Below are 20,900 nucleotides of genomic sequence, written 5' to 3'. Positions count from 1 at the left end.
ATTCGAGGGGAAATGAGGGAGATGAAATCTTTAGTCTGAGAAAAGATGCTGGAGCAGTCAGCCATTTCTTCTCCAGCCTACTTTACAGATGAGGAAACAGGCATACTGGCTGAAGATGAAGGGGGAATGAAACTGTTCCCTTTAAAATTATCAGTCTGAAACTGTGTTCCCTTTTGATCTCAGAGTCTCAGGCCCCTCTGGGAAAGCATAGCTCCCCAGATAAGTGAAGTGTCATTACTCAATTAGAAATCTTGGTCCAAAAGCAGCCCATCGATCTTCTGGGGATGCCATACCCTTTTAAATTCCAATTAGAGATCTGGGCCAGATATTGATACGCATCTAGGCCTGGGGACTTTGGCTTTCTTTTCAACCTGAAACCTGAGCCTCAAAGATTCCTTTTTAAAGGGCAATTTCTGAACTCATCCTTTGCAGAAAGTCCAAAGCGCTGAGAAGGCATCCTCTCAGTGTCAGCCTCCATTTCCCTAATAGGACTTTGCCATTAAAGAAGTCAGTCTCTTAGCAAAGCTGGCTTCCTTTCCAACAACAATCTTCCATTTTTGCCAGTTAATATTTCCGGTTTGTGAATTCTGTCCCTAGAACCTCTGCGCAGACCAGAAGGGGTTCCCACAGCTCTGCCACTAACCTCATCAAAGTGACTTGTCCAGGGTAACCTAACAAGAAAGTGACTAAGGCCAGATTTGAACTCAGGAAAATAAGTCTTCCTGTCTTCTGACCAGGGAACTTAAAGCGTAGGAAAGTGAGGATTTTTCATAGTTCTGATATGTGACAGATAATAGTTATATTTGATAGTAGCAATATTTCTGTCACCAGGCATACAGTCAGTGCCTAATGTTTGAGTGTTGCTTACATCTGACTCCCTCTCTGCGGGTCTGCATTTATTCCTCCCGAGTTTTAGAGATTCCGAGGGTTACCATAGCTGGGCTGGGATGGACAAGTCTCATACAGAAACAGCTTCCGTACATGTAACAGGAGGAGCCGGGCAGAGGACCGGCCCCGAGATCCCCTCCAGCTTTGGCCCTGATCTAGATCTCCGCCTCAATGCGCTTTTACCTAACAGCACTATATACACGCGCGCTAGGACCAGGGCTGTCTAGCAGCGGAGCATCCCATGACGTCACTCTTTGCCCCCCTGAGCGCTAGAGCCTGGACGTGGAGGTTCTAGAAGCACCAGAAATAGCTGCGGATGAATTGGGTGTTTATCTAGGAAACATTTTACAGCCACTTCTCCGTGTCCGGCTTTTCCCCTCCCATCCAGCTCCCAGCAGAAGAAGGTCCCACAGAGCAGGGACCTTCTGGGTCAGCATTCTGACATGAACCTAAACCCCGTTGCCTAGCCCAAGGTAGGTGCTTAAACAGTCTGAGCCTGATTTAAGTAGGTGGTGCGCCCGCGCGCCATCCGCCAGACTACATTTCCCAGAAGGGAGGCGAGAGCGCTCGGATTCCGACGGATGCCGGCAAGGACCGCGCTTCCTCTGAGCAGGCGCAGTGGGCGGTGACTATTTCCATCCTTTTCCATTTAGGCGGAGGCTGGGGAAAGTTGCCAGCCTGGCAACTGTGTACGGGTGCGGGAGCGCTCTGGCGTGGGGCAGCCCCGGTGAAGAATCGGCTCCCGGAGCTGGGAGAGGGAGAAACTGGTCCCAAAGACCCTGGTTTCCAATTCTGCCCCGAGGCTGTCTGATTCATGTCCCGAACTAGTCCCTCGAGCCCCACTTTTTTGCTCAAGTTCGAGCCTGAGGACTAGTCGCAGAGAGCATTGGTTAAACACTTCCTGTGTGCCAGCAAGGAAAATGTAAATACCCCAACACTAAGCATTCATTAAGCTGTGAAATAATCAAAAATAAAGGCCCTGCCCTCGCGAGTCTCAGTGTATGGGGGACATAGCTGGGACACCTTACTGAGGTAAGCCCTGGGTAAAATGTGGTGGGCTGCTTGGAGTCCAGCGGGGTGGGGATTCAAGGCCCCCCTTGGACCCGTTTTTGTGAGCATGAAAGATCGTAACTAACCCTTTATAAAGACCTTAAAAGATGGAAGTTCGGATTTACGGCCGGGGGACCAGGCGTGTGTATATGGGAGTGCGATAAAGGGAGGGAAAGCTCCCTAGTGGGGGAGGGTAAGGAGTAGCGGGGCAAGTGAAGCTCACCGGGAGCAGAGTTAGCAGGGACGGGGAGAGGGGACTTTGAGCGGCGCTGTACCGGGGAGAGAGTGTGTTAGAAAACCGCGAGGGAGGCCGCGGGATCCTTGTTCTCCGCCAGGGAAACCGAACCGTTCCCTCAGGAGGGAGATGTACGGCGTGTGCCAGCCCCGCGGGTTGTTTCAGCCGCACGTGTGTGTGTGTAAATGCGCGAGTTATGCATGTGGGGGGCATGCAGTGCATATGAGTGTGTACACACGGGGGGTATATGTGGATGGATATATATGTGTTTGGGTATATGTGCATGTGCATGTAGATGTAGGCGCGCGTTTCAATGTATGTGTATATATATTAGTGTGTGCATGTAAATGTATGTAACTTTCAGTGTATGTGTGTGGATATATGTGCATGTAGGTATAACAGCGTGCATATAGATACACATGTTTATGGTCCGGGATGTGGATGGGTATATATGTGTATGTGTATATGCCCATTTGTGTGCATGCAGGTGTATGTAAGAGTTTATAGATATATATGGGGTAGGGATTGACGGATGTTTATACATATGTGTATTACATGTTAGTGTATATATAGATACATGTATGTGATGGTCCTGATGGGTGAGATATGTAAATGTGTGAGTACGTGCATGTATGAGCATATAGGTATATGGATGCAGATACATGTAAGTGTGTCTGTAGATATGCCGGTGGGGGTGGGTAGATATATGTTTGCAAACATTGATATGTATGTAACACATTGTTTGTATACTTGTGTGCATGTATGAGTCCTGGTGCATTCTATATTTATATTCTGTGTAAATGTCTAAGGGTGTATATGTAGGGATATATATATATATATATACACATTTGTGTAAATGTGTATATAGATATATGAAAGTAGGGAGTGTAGATGGATAAATATGTGTGAATATGCATGTAGATGTATATAAATTTGCTTATCTGTAGATGTTTGTGTATATATGTTATGCATGTAGATATATGTAAGTGCATTTTGATATATACATATATAAATATTGTGTGTGTGCATATAGACATGTATATGTGGGGTGAGGAGGGATATGTGTTGTTATATGTGTACATGCGTGTGTATATAAGTGTGTTTATGTATGTGTGTTTACAGCGAGGTACAGATGGGTGTTTTTGTGTGTGTATATATATATAAAATAACGTTAAGTGCGAATGTAGATGTATGTGTATGTGTGTCTATGCATTCAGCTCTTTATAAATGTGTGTGGATGCCTGTGCAGATATACTTGTATGTATATCTGTATATAAATATCTCCATGCTTGCTTGCAGCTTGCTTGGGAGAAATGGACATAGTGAAAAGAGAAAAAAGAATATTGTACAAAATGGACAGTAGAGAACAAAAGAATAATCTATAAGGAAGCACAGAAAAGATGGACATTCATATTATAATGTCTTCTGTTATTACATTTGCTTTCTTAAAATAGAAATTGATTGTTACATATTTTGAATCCTTCCTAAAGTTCTGCTGGGCACATGACAATTAAAGACCTTAAAGGTTTTGTAAAGCATTTGACGTAATTTCATTTATTTTTCAAGATAATCCTGAGAGGTAGATGCTATTATTCTCTTCCCCATTTTTCAGATGAGTTAAGAAGGAAGGGAATAAATATGTATGGAATGTCCACCTTGTTCTAGACTCTGTGCTAAATGCTTTTTAGAAATATTCTCATTTTAATCTTCTCAACAACTCTGAGAAATGGATGTCCTTGTTATGCCCATTTTTAAGATGAATTAAGTAAGTAAAGGCCAGTAAGTATTTAAAGGGGTGCTACTATATTTGAGTCAAGTGCTTTTTCCAAATATTCTCCCATTCACAATGACACTGAGCTAGGAGCTATTATTATTTCATGTTGCAATTGAAGAAATTGAGACAAATAAGGTTAAGTGACTTGCTCAGGATCATCCAACTATTAATTATCTGGGGCTGTATTTGAACTCAGGTTTTCCTGCCTCCAGGCCTGGTGCTTTATGTAGTGTATCACCTACCTGCCTGGGGAAGGAATTATAGATAAGAGTTCTTCAAGTTCAGCTCTCTCATTGCATAGACCTAGAAAAGTAATGTGACTTGACCAGGCTCACAGAGCTAGTGAATGACAGATCCTAGTAGAATAGGATCTAGAGCCAGTTTTTCCAGACTTTTTACTTTTCTCTTTCTCTTTGTTCTCTTTTTCTTTCTGTCTTCTTACTTTACTCATTTCTTTTACTTGTCCCCTTTTTTAAATATATTTTTCTTTTACTTTTATCTCTTTGTTCTTTTCTTCTGGTCTTTTCGTTTTCTCTTTGTTCTCTATTTCTATCCTTTTATCTTTTTCTTTTCTCTCTTTTCTTCATCGCAAAGTATTTATTGTATGTGTATGTGTGTATAACTAAAGATCTCAATATGAGTAGAGATTTTGTTTGCTGGCTTAGCTAATCAGTTCTTTTAGACATCAAAGAGCATTTGTGTGCAGGTTCTCAAGTTGGAAAGTGATGTTTCATATCCCAGCACTTTTTGGTAGAATCTTCATAGTCTGAAGCACTAGAATTCTTGCTCAGCTGGTAATGACTTCTGCTACTGGTAGCAGGCCACCCTGTGTAAGAGATCTTACTCAGGAGTGGCTGTTTCCCAAATTAGTGATGGTGAATGGGACTTGTTTGTTTTTGTTATTATTGTGATAATACTTGTTAAGTTGTGTGTTATTTTTCTATTACAAGTTTCACTCATGAACCTGGAATATTTTCTGGGATTGAAAGGAATCTCCATGAATGTCAGCCAGGTCCCTTTGTATAACCCTGTACTGAGAACATTAGGATGAGACACGGGGAGGCACAGGAAGAACAGGCCACTTTTCCTCGTGCTTGATTTAAGGGCTTCCTTTGAGCCTTGGTATGTGATTCACCCTGGAAACCTGGCCATTTCCCTGAGGGAAACCAGCTAGCTTAAAGGGATGAATGAACTACTCCCCGTGGTTACCCATAGGTGGGAAGATGTGTCCAGGGGGTCATATATGACATCATAAACTTGGCACGGGGCCTTCTTTGTTCTCAGCCTGTATGAACCTCATGGGGGTAGACATTTTGGAGTTTAACCCAGGAAGGGCCGCCTTGCCTGGGAGTTTTCCCTCTTCAAGGTGCATTCTGACTGGCTCCCTCAGAAAACTCAGGAGTGGCAGTTTCCCAGATTAGTGATGGTGAATGGTACCTGTTTGTTTTCGTTATTACAGTGATAATGCTTCTTAAGTTGTGTGTTATTTCCCTATTACAAGTTTCTTCTTCCCTTATGTCTTATCCAAATCAAGGTTCTGAGCAATAATCAACTTGCACTTGCCCCCTTTGAGTCTGTGTCTGTAGAGTGCAAATTCTGAACCTTGATTAACCTTACACCTTGAGAAGCAAGAATCCATTCTAAGATAACTCTTCCATCTCTCTAGGGAGAAAGACTTGGGAAAGGTCAGAATCTCAAGGAAACACTGGAGAAGGAATGATTTTTGGGGGGCCATGACCTCCAACAGAAAGGTAAGAAGAAGTACAGACATGACAAGGTTAGAAAAGTGAGGGAAGGACAAACTTTGCCAGACCTAACTTGTCTCCTGGTGCCCCTTATGTCACATTCCATTTGCTGGACATATCCACCTGACTGTCCCAAATAAAACATGTCCAAAATGGAACTCACCTTCCTTCTATCCTCCACCTGCCATTTCTCCTGACTTCCTCTTTCTTTGCAGGGAGCCATCTTTCTCCAGTCACTGGAATCTTGGAATTCCAACTTTGGAAGGAGAAACTGAGTAGTCAGTTTCAAAATAGAACAAACAGGTTTAGTCTTTCAAGACTTAGTCAACTTTTACGTGGTAATAATAAATTGAAATAAAATTGGTTTTTCCTTGTTTTGGCCAGCACAATAAAAATGGGCTAGGGGAGGTTAAAAAGAAGGCTATAGGGTTGCTGATAATTCAACAGAGCCGTTTATTGAGAGAAATTATGTTACTTATATATCTTAAAACCACATGTTGCTGTGAAAAACATTTTTCTGTAACCAACCCTGGTTTCTGTTTTCTGTGATCTAACTCTCTGAAGCATGTTGTTAGTTTCTAGGGACTCAATCTTATTTAAAGTACATAGTGCCCCAGTAATTCTGTCTGGACTTTGTTTTCCTATGATTTCAAGCTTAAATGCAGTCTTGATTAATCTTAGGAGGAGTTATTGAAGTTTCTAGCTTCCTGGGAGTTCTCTACATTTCCTCTTTAGGTAATACAAGATGTTCCATCATTCTTTTTCTTTAAAAGACAAATTAAAGCTGTTTCCATTAAATAATTAATACAACAATTTGATTCCACAGACTAGTCCATTAATGTCTAATTCACATTTATTTGAGGAAAGAGTAAAATTTTAGGCTAAACAGCTCAAACTGTATGCCTGTGACTTATTGTAACAGTTCAGATATGTTCCAGTATTAACTTTTGAAAAAAAGATTTAGTATTGTACTTATATTGTTAACCTGCCATGATTATAGAAATTTGCCATAGAAGGAAAATAGTGACATATAGAGAGAGATATAAGGGAGCTTCCTTACTTTCTTCACTTCTTGTCAATTCTCAGCTAAAATCATATGACTAGCCAGTTTTATTGAGCCGGGATTAAAAGATGTACTTGAGTACTCAACCTGTAATTTGTGGATATCAATCCCATAGAGTTGTTGCCATCATGGATTGCCATGTTGCCATCTGTCCTGCTTGGGAGCTCAAAGCATATGCGCCCTTTGATCTCAGAGACAAGATGAATGAGGCAGGAGACTTATAATAGAGTGTGAAAAGAGCTCCAGTTTATTATGCTGTACAGCCTTGCGAACATACATTTTTGCGCGTGATCAGGGGGTGAACAGTAGGCAATCCCTAATCACCATTCAGAGAAGCAACTCGTGGTCTTTGCATATGCATGGCATCTGCCAATGGGAGGAGAGCAGATCCAGCAATCTAGCAGCTCACTCACAGGTGAGAGGCCTTGTCAAGGTATCCCTGCTCATGAGCAACTACAAGCTCCCACCGATCCCATGATCACAAATCATTGCTCCTTGCTCAACAAGGGCGTTTCTGCAACGTGGCAGAAAACTTATTGTGCACCAAAAGTCCAGGTGGCCTCTGTACTCCCTTTGTCAGAGTCCCATACCCTAGGAGATCATTGACTTAATAGGATTTCTTAATAATCATACCTGGTATCATACAGAGAATCATATCAGTTATAATCCCATGAGTTCTATAATCATAGAAATAATCATAGCTTCATAGCTTTAGGTAGATTCAGTTATTAAGGTTTATATTTCCTTTATATAGATTAAAAAAAATTCGAGGTATTTAATTTTATATTTCCAAAACATGTTCTTAGATAAGCTCTAAGGAGACTTCTTCCTTCTAAATCTGTGTCTAAGGTGCTAAGACTCAACTCAAATTCAGCATAAAATGAGCTAAAAGAAGAATTAGTTTATTAAAAATACCCAATTCACCTAAAACTTGGGAGACTTTTAATTCTTGCTTTATGAGGGCCTGGATTGGAAAATGAATCTTTGTGTCTCTTAATCTAATTAAAGAGATGGTTCAAATAATTATTTTACATGTAAATTCTTAATTCAACTTTGGAAATTATGTCATGTCGCTTGCTAATTATTATCCTAATGAAAAACTGTTACAGGGTAGCATCCTATAAACTAAATAATCCAGCAATTGTAAGGCTTCCTGGTTTCTGATATCTGTGATTCAAATGACAATTCAAAATGATCCCTTACTGAAATGTAGAACTAAGCATCCAGAGTTCATTTTTTTTTCTTTTTCATACTTGCCCTTATCAATGGGATTTGCTATGTGAGAAGAAAGGCAGGGACATAGCTGTGTTAATTCTCTTTAGTTTCAGGTGTGAGCCATAAACAGCCAGTGGTATGTCAGGATGTCCTTAGATGGGGAGTGTTCAAGAGAATCCCACCTTTACTCTCACAGGGAACTTTCCCAGAGACAGTCCACCTGTGGCAGGTCTGTTTTCATCCTTTTCCACTTAGGTGGAGGTTGGGGAGAGTGGCCAGCCACTAGGGTGAGGGTGAGTGCCTATGAGTCGAAGCACTCTGGCTTGGGGCAGTCCAGGTGGAGAGATGGCTCCCCAAGCTGGAGGAGAGAGAAAAGGATCCCAAGGGTGCTGGGTTCTAATTCTGCCCCTGAGGCTATCTGGCTGCATGACCTGAGCTAGTCCCTTGAGTCCCACTTTTTTGCTCAAGTATTAAAGGTGGTGGACTATATCCCTGAGGACTAGGTGCAGACAGCATTGATTAAGCACCTCCTGTGTGCCCACATGGAAAATGGAAATAACCTAACAGTAAGCAATGATTAAGCTCCTATGGAAAAAGGTAAAAAGAGGCCTTGCCCTCCCAGGTCTCAGAGGATGGGGGACCTAGCTTTGGCACCTTATTGAAGTAAGCCCTGGGTAAGGAGAAGGAGGTTAGGGGACTTGAAGTCAGGAGAGATATGGATTCAAAGCTCCACTTTGACCCATTTTTGTGACCATAGTAACTTGCTAGAGTACCTAGCAACAAGACTGCTAGGGAACAGAATAACAAGAGTCTGCATTAATCTTGAGACCCTTCATCATGTACCTTGCACACAGTGCCCCATTTTGCATAGGCAACAAGTCGTTGCAAAGACAAGTCTTGTGCAAACTTGACCTTTGTGGTCTTTGGCTGGTTGGATCTGAGACAGCTCACTCTTGGGAATGGATGTTGAGGCTTTGGGTGTGAGTTCTGCCTCATTGGCTAAAGGTCCGGAATACACACCCTTAGACACGCCAGTACAGGCATTGAGCCTGCACCAAATCAAGATCGCCCCCACTGTCTCAGTAGTTGGGCTCCTGGATACACAAGCTAAACACATACTTGTTGTAGGGGCACGTTGGCAGGGGAGATGAGAGGGGTATAAGAACAGGACAGCAGAGGGAGAGGGAGGAAGCAGGGAAGCAGGAAGCAGGAGGAGAGACAAGATGATGTAACCAAGCAATAAAGCTTCTTTAACTGCATAAAGGGTGTCAGAACTACTCTGTCATATCCGGAGACGTCCGTCTTCCAAAGGTCGTAGAGGCGACGATAATTGTGGGTAAGTGCTCAGACACCAGCTGGTGTCAGCAGATCTGCTGGGGACCCCAACAGTAACCCTTTATAAAGACCTTAAAAGGTGGGTGTTCAGATTTGTGGAAGTGGGACCAGGTGTGTAGATACTAGGGCGTTCTATAAGGAGGAGTGGGGGAGAGGAGGGAAAGATCCCTAGATGGGGGAGGGTAAGGAATAGTTGGACAAGTGAAGGACACCAGAAACAGAGTTAGCAGGGACAGGGAAGAGGAGACGTTCAAGAATATTGATTAATTTTTTTAATAGAGAAAGAAATTAACAAACTCTGCTTGGATTCTTTGCACAATTCTAGAATATACTTTATTTAAAATAATTTCCCCCAGTTAAATCTCAAGCAAATTTTTTTAACATTTGTTTTTGAAATTTTTGACTTAAAGTAAAAATTTTCTTCCCAATTTTCCCCTAAGAACTCCTTTATTTATTTTTTAAATTTTTATTTATTATTGTTACATTTTATTTATTATTTATTATATATTATAATATATTTATATGATATATAATATATAATATTATTATTTATCATAAATCCTATAAATTTTGATGTGATTTCTCATTATTGTCGTTATTATTGATGAAATTATTGTTTCAATGATTTGTTCTTTCTTCCACTTCTGCATTCCTTTTTATTCTTAGGTTCATTTGAATTTTAATAGTAATATTGTATTCCAATCACTGTGCCATTTCAGAATGATTAGACGTGTGTTGTCCCAGTTTTTTTTTCAATAACAAATTAGGCTGTTATAAATATTATTGAACAACTACCTTTGTTCTACCCAAAAAAGACTTTCCACGTATATTCCGAATAATAAAGTTATTGGATAAAACACCATTATTATCTTTTCTTAAAATTCATTTAATTGATATTTTTGTTTTTATGTCAACAAAATTTTTGTCCTTTCCTTTCAGAGAATTATTCTTTTTTATACCATGCCATTTTGCCTCATCATATGCTCTTTTAAGTGCTTATTATATTTAGGCCCAAGGCATTGCAAAGTCTCCTCAATTAGACTCATTGCCACGGAACCAGAAATGGCCAGACCATCTCAGCAGGGAAAGCCATCTGTTCACACGATGCTCTCCCTGCCATCTCTGCAGATCACCAGGAAAGAAATTTGTTCAAACAGATGTGCATTGGTAGTCTGCCATGTACATTTCGATAGAACATTTGCTGACAGACTTGATGCACGCAGATTTGTTTAGAAAAAGAGGATCTGATTCCACTCTACTCCTAACACAAAAACACAATTTTGCCTGGCTGTGGGTTGGGGAAGATCACAATGTACAGAATAATGGTTTTTTTAAATTTATATACATTTGGACATTTTGAGTTTCAGTCTGCATTAGTAGCTGGGTTCTGAAATTTCTACCATCTCTCACACTAAGATCCTGTGATGTTTCAGAATTTCTTGACATTCCAAGATGTTACTGTGGAATTCACCCAGGAGGAATGGAACTATTTGGATCCTGGCCAGAAGGATATGTACAGGGACGTGATGCTGGAGAACTATGAGAACTTTGTCTCTCTTGGTAAGACAATTTTTTTTTCAGTCATTCATTCTGCATTTATTTAGCTCTAAGTACTAGGAACTGTGGCAGTCACAAAGAGAAGAAAGGTAAAAATTAGACAGGCCCTGCCCTCATGGAGCTTCTGTATTAGCCAGCAGTATGGCTGTACATGTCAGTACAAAGCAAGTCATTTACAAGGGGATGGCAATAGAAGCTAGTGGGATGAAGAAAAGCCTCATTCTAGAGATGTCAGAATCCCAGCTAAAGTGTGAAGGTAACTAGGATTGCAAGAGTTGAAGGACAAAGCATAGAGTTGGAGGAACATCCCATGGTGACCTGCAGAGATGTCACGGAAAGCGTCATGTGTGAGCTACTGCAAGGTCAGAGAATTCCATCTGTCTGTGGCTGTGGGGGCTGAGGAGTTTGGCTGAATTTGAATTTGCTGGACAGGGAGGGAGAGTCACACAAATACCTTTCACATAGAGATGCCCTCAGACCTTTGGGCAGTTTGTGAGCAGTTGCTCTTCCCACACAAAAAGTCCTTCTTTGTCCAGCTGGAAATCAGCAGCTTCATTCTGCAGCCCTGCAGACTCTCCTTTCACATTCTCTGCCAGGCTTCAGGTTCTCCATAGAGCCTCAGGGCAGAGAAGGAAAGACTTCTCCCAGCAGACTAGGAATGGGTGAACATGACCCCATCTGTCCTGTGTCTGCACCTAAGGCTCTGTCCCTTCCCTCACATTTGCTGAGGGAAACATTTCTCGGAGGTCACTGATGCTTCTCCCCCAGCATTTCCAGACATGCCCCTTTTTCTGTAGAGAGAGACCAGGACTGAGTTCTGATGTGTCTCTGTGTTCTCAGCACTTTCCATTTATTTCTCCTTGAGCAGGGTTTCCAGTAACTAAACCAACTGTGATTTCTCGTCTGGAGAGACATGAAGATCCCTGGCTTTCAAGGGAAGAAGACCCCAGGTGCATTTCTGAGGGTGAGTAGTAACCAGGTGGGCAGGGGGTGCAGTCTCCCGAGAACCAGCCCTGGACTGAAGGAGGAGCCTCAGGGTTCTGAGTTCCAATCTGACCTCAGACAATTCCCAGCAGTGAGATCCTAGACAGGTCCCTTAACCCTGTGGGTCTCATCTGTGACATGATGTGGAGATGGCAATAGCAAACTTCTCTGAGATATGAATGTCTGCCAAGAAATCCCTCAGAGGGGCTTACAAAGGGTCAGATGAAGCTGAAAACCCCTGAACCAGAAATCTGCCAGCAGGAGCTTGACTGGGTCATTAGAGTGAGTTACCTTGGAAATGTTGGGCCTGGAGCTCTCTTTCAGGGTCCATAGGCTTGAGAAGAAGAGCTGTGGTTGTCCTTACTGCACTCCTCCTGTAAGTTCACCTTTTGTGTCAAGAAATGTTGTAGTAAATCTGCCCTTGTATTTCTCTCTAGTTTCAGAAAAAGCTATAATTCTTCTTGATCATGCTTAGCCTTCCACCCATATGCTGGGTTCTATCCTTTATTTCTATGACTGTTTTCTCTTCTTAAATAATTATATTATTTTTTCTCTTTGATGAGTCCTTTCTGACAGATAAAGGGAAAACTTTCTGGTATAATTAAGTCTGACCTCTGTTTTCAAAAATAAACCATTGCTACATCCTGTTGGCTGTTTCATCTGCCTTCCAATGTGTCTCATTCTTTTCATTGAATGACCATTTTCAGATGCCGTCTTTACCTTGTATCCACTTCCTACTTGGCCATTCCCATCTTGAATTTGTAAAATCAGTTCTCTATTTCCTCTGCTCCAAGGAAAATTGCTTTTAAGGTCATTAATGACTTTAATAATTATTATTATTAAGATACAGATAGCAAGTGTTTTTACCAGTGTTTGGGATGCAGGATTTGTATATTATCACCATTTTACAGATTACGGCTGTGAAAATCCATAGCATTTTTAGTTGTCCATGGTCAATTCCCTAAAAAGTGTCACAACTGGTATTCACACTTTGACTTTCTAGCTCATCAAATTTAAGGATTTTCCTAGAACCTGGAAACATAGGACATGAAAGCAGGTTCTAAGAGTCTGATGTGTTACCCAGTGTATAGAGCACCAGCTTCCTAGTTAGCAGACCTGGATTCAGAGCCTGCTTCTAACACTTTCTAAGTGTGACATTGGACTATATACTTCACCTCTCAATGCTTCTTTTCTATTGAGGCCTTGAGTCTTGTCTATCACTTTCTGACCCTGTTTGGGTTTCCTTGATAGAGATCCCGGAATGGTCTACCATTTCCTTCTCCAGCTCATTTGACAGATGGGGAAACTATGAGTAATGAGTGGTGAGTGACACTTTGCTGTGTTTCTTTCAGATTCAGAATGTGAAACCAATGACTCGGCTTCAGCACCAGCACAATGTATTTCCACAAGAAAGCCATTCACAAAGAGACTCAAAAAGCATGGTTTCTGTGATTCCAAATTGGGAGAAGCTTGGAATTATGACACTGGATTAGAAAGGCAGATAAATAATCTGGAAAAACAGCTAATAGTGAAACAAAGAAAAACTAATAAGTTCAGTGTTCCATATTTTTTTCAATTTGGAAAAAAAATCAGTCCAGTTCCCCTTCCAAAACTGAAAGTTTCTACAGGAAAATGTTTTCATAATCATTGTAGAATTGGAACGTGTTTCAAATGGTCTACACACTTAATTAAACATAAGAGAATCTCCATGGTGAAGAAACTCTGTAAGTTTAATAATTACAAGAATTCTTTCAGTTGCCACTCAAAACTTAATCATTACCATAGAATGTGTTCTCAAGGAGAATCCCACAGAATAAATGAATGTCTCAGAAGCTTCCACATCAATTCATGTCTTACTGAACATGGAGGAATTTGTAGTGGAGAGAAATGTCATCAGTTTGGGGAATGTGGGAAGACTTCCAGCTACAATCCATATCATACAATTCATTTGAAAAATCTTCAGGAAGAAAAGCCTTTTAAACAAAATAAAAAAGGTAGGAAAGCTTTTCATCAGAGGCGATATCTTGGTCAACATAAGAGAATTCCTACTGAAGAAAAACCTTATCAATGTAATGAATGTGGAAAGGCCTTCACCCTTAAGGGAAATCTTAATTCACATAAGAGAATTCATACTGGAGAAAAACCTTATAAATGTACTGAATGTGGCAAAGCCTTCAGGCAGAATAGAAGCCTTAAATCACATAAGAAAAACCATACAGATGAGCAACCTTATAAATGTAATGAATGTGGAAAAGCCTTCACCCTTAAGGGAAACCTTAATTCACATAAGAGAATTCATACTGGAGAAAAACCCTATAAATGTAATGAATGTGGAAAAGCTTTCAGGCAGAATAGAAGCCTTAAATCACATAAGAAAAATCATACTGAAGAGAAAACTTATAAATGTAATGAATGTGGAAAAGTCTTCAACCTTAAAGGAAACCTTAATTCACATAAGAGTATTCATACTGGAGAAAAACCCTATAAATGTAATGAATGTGGAAAAGCCTTCAGGGATAAGGGATATCTTAATAAACACAAGACAATTCATACTGAAGAGAAACGGTATAAATGTAATGAGTGTGGAAAAGGCTTCAACTTTAAGATAGGCCTTTCTTTACATGAGGGAATTCATACTGGGGAAAAACCCTATAAGTGTAATGAATGTGGAAAAGTCTTCAGGCATAAGGGACATCTTAGGAAACATGAGAGAATCCATACTGGTGAGAAACCTTATAAATGTAGTGAGTGTGGAAAAGGCTTCAGCCTTAAGGAATACCTTAATAAACATAAGAAAATTCATACTACAGCAAAACCCTATAACTGTAATGAATGTGGAAAAGTCTTCAGCCTTAAGGATCACCTTAATATACATAAGAAAATTCATACTGGAGTGAAACCCTATAAATGTAATGAATGTGGAAAAGCCTTCATGCGTAAGGGACACCTAAATAAACACAAGAAAATTCATACTGGATTGAAACCCTATACATGTAATGAATGTGGAAAAGGTTTTAGCTGTAATGAAGGACTTAATACACATAAGAAAATTCATGCTGGTGTGAAACCCTATCAGTGTAACGATTGTGGAAAAACCTTCGGCCTTAAGGGATATCTTAATAAACATAAAAGAATTCATACTGGAGAGAAATCCTTTGAATGTCCTGATGTTGGAGAAGCCTGTAGTTGAAGTCCAAACTTCCACAAATAAAAAATGAATGTTAGAAAACTTTTTTGTACAGCTCAAACCTTAAGAAATATCAGACATTTCATAATGGAGAGAAGTCATCTACATGTAAAGAATGTGAGGATGTTTTCAACCAGCAGCAACACTTAAGGAATCCAGTAGAAGTCTTACTGGATATGATGTTTTAAAATCTATTCGTTTTACATGAAAATAATTTCACAGGGTCAAGCTAATGTAATACATTAGGCAGTCTTACTGACTAAACAATTGTGTTGTGGGGAACAAAGTCTTTTATAGCTTGGGAAATGGAGGAGCAGAAGACAGAACTTAGTGAGGAGTGGATTGAGGTGTTAAAACTGTCTGCCCTGTTAATTGAAAGATGCTAACAAGACAATCTCAGATATTAGACACATAGATTACAAAGCTAAGTAATTTTACATCATTCTATGCAAACAAGATTGGATGGGTTGGTTTTTTTTCCATTATTCTGATAATGGGGACCAAATTAACTCAATAATAATAGCCAATATTTATGATGTGAAATTTAACTATCTCAGTCTCTGTATCTCTCAGTGTTTTTCTCTTTCCCCTCCCTCTTACTCCTAAATATTTCTCATTCCTTGATATTTTTTGCCTCTCTCCCCAAATCACTTCCTTCGTTTAGGTTACCCTGTACTTGCTTCTCTTAAATGTTTCCTATCATCCCTGGTAGATTGTGAACTCACTGAGGCAGACCTGTCTCACCTTCATATCTGTACTGTTAACACCAGGCATAGTTTTTGCCACATAGAATTTAATAAAGGTATACTGATTTTTTGATTTTTTTTTCCAGACTCCATTTTATATTTTCAGACCTTGAATGCTGCTTCTAATTCTCTGCCTTCCTAATGCATCTCCTCTTAGACTTGGCCATCTCAGAGAACTCTGATGACACAAGATCACTTAACAAGATAAGCATGTGTGATGACCGTGCTAGCATCCAGGATACCTTAGAATCAGCCTGAGTCAAGATAAACAAAAGTCCTTAGTCTTTATTCTTGGTCTTTAGGGATAGAAGTGAAGGGGATGGAAGCAGGATCTCCGCAGCTTTCTTCCTTGTTCACCACCAAAGTGACCTTGGCTAGTCTTACTCCACCCCCTAGTTCCTCCTACAATCCTCTGTATACAGCAATCATCAAGCCAGCACAGGATAGTGGGAAGGGCCGTTTTCCAAGCATATGTCCATAGAATATTGTCCAATCAGTAATTAGCCTCAAATGCTCAGCTGTCCTGACCTCAGTGCATCGACTCAAGAGTTTCAGCTTTCTATAAGCATATATCCTATTTACAACCTAACAGGCAAGTGGTCACCAGTCTTTAAATTCTGTTGTGGCTGTCCAGTCATTTCCATCTCTTAATAACATCATTTAGAACATTCTTAGCAAAGATATTAGCCATGTTTTCCTCCAGCTTCTTTTAAAGATGAGAAAACTGAAACAAGATGGCTTAAGCGACTTGCTTGGGATCACACAGCTAGTAAGTGTGTGAGGCTAGATTTGAACTCAGGAAGATGATTTCACGCCCAGTGCTCTATCTACGTTGCAATCTAGCAGGCCAAAAGGTCTGTTGTGGAAAAAGCAATCTGAGCAGGGTTTTATATTTCTGGAGAGCTTAAATTTTACAATAATTTATTCCTTACATGAAGTAAGAAAAAGATCTTCCTTTTTATAATCACCATGTCATTCTGGGACTTCTGGTTCCTCCTAGTTCTCCATTCTAGAAATAAGAACAAACATGATTTCTTTCTTTATGTGACAGGCCTTCAAATCCCAGCATAGTTTCTTCTGCTCCAACATTTTGTTTAGGTAGGATGTCCTGGATTTCTTCAACCAGTTCCTGCCACGCTAGTGGCCCTGTGTAGCTACTCTGAGATCAAGTACAAATTCCTCTGCCTGGCAGACAGAAGCCCTTCACATTCTTGAATCAATTGAGCTCCAGGCTTATTAAACATTTTGAGTTCCATATCCCAGGTAGAATGGCTTTCTTCACCTTCCCACATATAACATTCCATCATGTATCTCCAGGAATTTGAATCCTGCCTGAAAGGTTCACTCAATGAAAGCTCTTTTAATTTAAAGCTCTGTGTTGACATCAGGGAGAGTCAAGAACCCCCTGAAGAAGTCCTTAGGTCGACACAAATCTCCAGGGTAGGGACCTAGGACATTCTGGATCTTCTATGTTTAAAAAAAAAAAAAAAAGACAACCTAAGAGTTCTTGTGCAAGGAACTTACTTATGGGGGAAGACATTACACAAAAGGAAGCTGAAAAGCAAGAAGGAAGGTATCAGTCATCCTGAACACCCAACAGAATTGTAGATGGAAAGGAAAGAGTTTAGTTAGCCCTCCATATAAAGTATAGGTTCATCAGGAGTTTAGTGGTCCACCATCCAGCTCTCCAATTCGAGGGGAAATGAGGGAGATAAAATGTTTAGTCTGGGAAAAGATGCTGGAGCAGTCAGCCATTTCTTCTTCAGTCTGTTTTACCATGAGGAAACTGAGGAATACTGGTGAAGTGACTTGTCCAGGGTAACCTAACTAGAAAGTGTCTAAGGCCAGATTAGAATTCAGGAAAATAAGTCTTCCTGTCTTCTGAGCAGGGAATTTAGAGAGTAGGAAAGTGAGGATGTTTGTATAATTCTGATGTTATTTGGATTATTCAGAAGAGTGACAGATAATAAATATATTTGACAGTAACAATATTTCTGTCACCAGGCATACAGTCAGTGCCTAATGTTTGAGTGTTGCTTACATCTGACTCCATCTCTTTGCGGGTCTGCATTTATTCCTCCTGAGTTTTGGAGATTCCGAGGGTTATCATAGCTGGGCTGTGATGGCCAGGTCTCCCACACATATATTGAAACACTGCCTCCGCTTCCACACATGTAAGAAGCTGGGCAGAGGCCCGGCCCCTGAGATCCGCTCCAGCTCTGGACCTGATCTAGATCACTCCTGCAATGCACTTTGCCGGTAAAGCCATTATACACATGCGCACTAGGAGCGGAGCGTCCCATGACGTCACTCTGCCGGACTGAGAGTGAGACCCTGAACACGGCTAGAAGCTCCAGAAATAGCTGCGCATGAATTGGGTGTTTATCTAGGAAACATTTTACAGCCACTTCTCCGTGTCCGGCTTTTCCCCTCCCATCCAGCTCCCAGCAGAAGAAGCGCCCATAGGGCAGGGACCTTCTGGGTCAGCATTCTGCCATGAACCCTGACGTCCGCCGCCAGGCGCTTAACCACACTCTGAGTTCGCCATCCGCCAGACTACATTTCCCAGAAGGCAGGAGAGAACTCTCGGATTCCGACGGATGCCGGCAAGGACCACGCTACCTGAGCAGGCGCAGTGGGGAGATGTCTACTTCCACCCTTTTCTACTTAGGAAGAGCTTGTGCAAAGTTTCCAGGCTGGCGGGTGAGTATCTGTGTGCGGGAGCCTTCTGGCGTGGGGCAGCGCAGGTGGAGAGACGGCTCTCGGAGCTGGGAGAGGGAAAACCGGATCCCACGAGCCCTGGGTTCTAATTCTGCCTCCGAGGCTATGTGGCTGTGTGACCCGAGCTAGTCCTTTGAGCCCCACTTTTTTGCTCGTGTTAACAGAAGTGGACCGAGTCCCTGAGGACTAGCTGCAGACAGCATTGATTAAGCACCTGTTGTGTGCCAGAAAGGAAATGTAAATAACCCAACAGTAAGCATTGATTAAGCGCCTTTGAATAAAGCAAAAAGAGGCCCTGCCCTCCCTCACCAGTCTCTGTGGGGGGGACATAGCTGGGACACCTTACTGAGGTAAGTTATGGGTAAAGAGGAGCGGTGGAGGGCTTGGAGTCAGGAGGGATGGGGATGTAAGACCCCACTTTGACCCGTTTTTCTGAGCACGAAAGATAAAGCGAACCCTTTAAAAAGACCTTAAAAGATGAAAGTTCAGATTTATGGCAGGGGGACCAGGTGTGTAGATATGGGAAGTGCGATAAAGAGGAGTGGGGGAGAGGAGGGAAAGCTCCCTAGTGGGGGAGGGTAAGGAGTAGCGGGGCGAGTGAAGCTCACCGGGAGCAGAGTTAGCAGGGACCGGGAGAGGGGACTTTGAGCGGCGCTGTACCGGGGAGAGAGTGTGTTAGAAAACCGCGAGGGAGGCCGCGGGATCCTTGTTCTCCGCCAGGGAAACCGAACCGTTCCCTCAGGAGGGAGATGTACAGCGTGTGCCAGCCCTGGTAAATGCGGGAGTTATGTATGTGTGGGGGGCATGTGTGTGTGTGTCTGCATGGACATGTATGTGTATGGGGGGTGCATGGACACATGTACAGTACGGGATATAGATGTGGGTGCCTGTAGGTGTAGGTGGGTATTTCAAGGTGTGTATAATGTGTGTATATATTTGTGTGCGTATAGATGCAGGTAACTATTTCAGGATAAGCGTGTGGGTATGTGTGTGTGTGTGCCTGGAGATATAGAAGTGTGCATATAGATATGCGTGTGTGCGGTCCGGATGCGGATGTGTTTGTGTGCATGTGGGTGTATGTAAGCCTTCGTGATATAGATGGGGGTAGGGAGTGGTGGGTGTTTGTATATATGTGTGTGTGAGGGATGTAGAAGACCCTTACCCAAAATGACTACTCAGAGATCCCTCAGTAGAAGGCAGAAAAGTTGTTTATTGAAAAACCTCCGGAGGATGAGCCGTCCCATCGCAAGATAAGCTCGCGGTAGGAGGGCTAAAGAAGTAGTAAAGATACATAGCTTTTATACAAGAAATTACATCACAAGTAAGAGAGCATTGAGAAGGGGAGGGGGAGGCATCTGATTGGTTGTTGCTATTTGGGGAGATTGGAATGGAAGGTTTCTGTTTCCCTGAAATCTCCTGATTTCTGGGAAACAAAGTCAGGCCTTCAGGCTTAATCAAGCAGACAGTGGTCCAGCTAATAGACTAAATATTGATAAATGTCAAATACCAATAAATGTCATCAGTTCAGATTAAGTAAATATGTTTCTAGCTGGCCAAGGCTCAAGTAGATGTGAGCCTGCACATATTATACAGGTCATAGGGGAGACACAGAAATAATAAAATACAGAAAAAGAATGCATACATCCCTGTAAGTTCTTCACCTTATCTATTCCCCACAGCTCCCCCCTTCTAATATGTAAATGATTTTTATCACATTTCTATGAAGAACTTACACACTTTTCAAAATCAGTTAGTATATCTATACATTGTTTCTCAAGTTCACAATCAAGATCATCCCTCTTTAATGCATTCCAGTCTTTTCTCTGAAGAGTCATCATTTTAATAGCATCTTCTCTGTGCAATATTTTGATAGGGACCATTGAACTATTCTGGTTACTAATGTAATTATACAGGGTAGACATAGCAGCAACAGGATAATACCATTGATTGCAATAAGTTCATACCATAAAAATTGCTTCCACCAACTATCTTAGAAACAGTTATCATAGAACAGATTGGCATTTGGCAAACATAAAAATAAAAAGACAGATAAAGATGACAATCTAGGGGAACTGAGGCACAACATTACACACTCTTCTTCTGAATATTTGAATTATTGAATTACCTCCCTAAGATACCTGGGAGGTCTCAGCACCATAATTTTGACCAATCCAATGTGAGGCAAATAAATCAAAATGAAACTAGAAAATGCAAGGACTTATGGCAAGGACAAGTCTCTTCCTGACAACCCCAGAGTTATCAGCAGTACAAAGGCCCTCATCTCAGCCAGAGAATCCAGTTTCAGATGGACAGTTCCCTGTGTTAGGTGATCTGCAGTCATTTGTGCACTTAACTCAGCTTCTGCTTATAGAGGGAGTAGCAGGGCTGGAGACAGTCATG

At 41.4% G+C, this 20,900-nt stretch overlaps 1 protein-coding gene across 4 annotated transcripts in view; it reads left to right on the top strand.

Moving 5' to 3' along the window:
- Positions 1 to 20,900, top strand: part of LOC127547581 (zinc finger protein 595-like) — a 200,646-nt gene that overhangs the window by 123,439 nt on the left and 56,307 nt on the right. Inside the window, exon 2 of one of the 4 annotated variants that reach the window (XM_051974479.1) lies at positions 13,199 to 18,482. The exons of 2 other annotated variants lie outside the window; for them this stretch is intronic. Coding sequence is in view for 1 of the 2 variants with exons in the window: in XM_051974480.1 (XP_051830440.1) it covers positions 13,199 to 15,036 (1,838 nt within the window). In the remaining variant the exon portion in view is untranslated. Of the gene's footprint in view, positions 1 to 13,198; positions 18,483 to 20,900 lie in introns of those variants that run through there. One more of the 4 variants, XM_051974480.1, reaches the window with a different exon arrangement.

Source organism: Antechinus flavipes, chromosome 2 (genome assembly GCF_016432865.1).
Source record: "Antechinus flavipes isolate AdamAnt ecotype Samford, QLD, Australia chromosome 2, AdamAnt_v2, whole genome shotgun sequence".
In the NCBI taxonomy this organism is placed as follows: Eukaryota; Metazoa; Chordata; class Mammalia; order Dasyuromorphia; family Dasyuridae; genus Antechinus; species Antechinus flavipes.
This window is presented reverse-complemented; position numbering and strand designations above follow the sequence as displayed.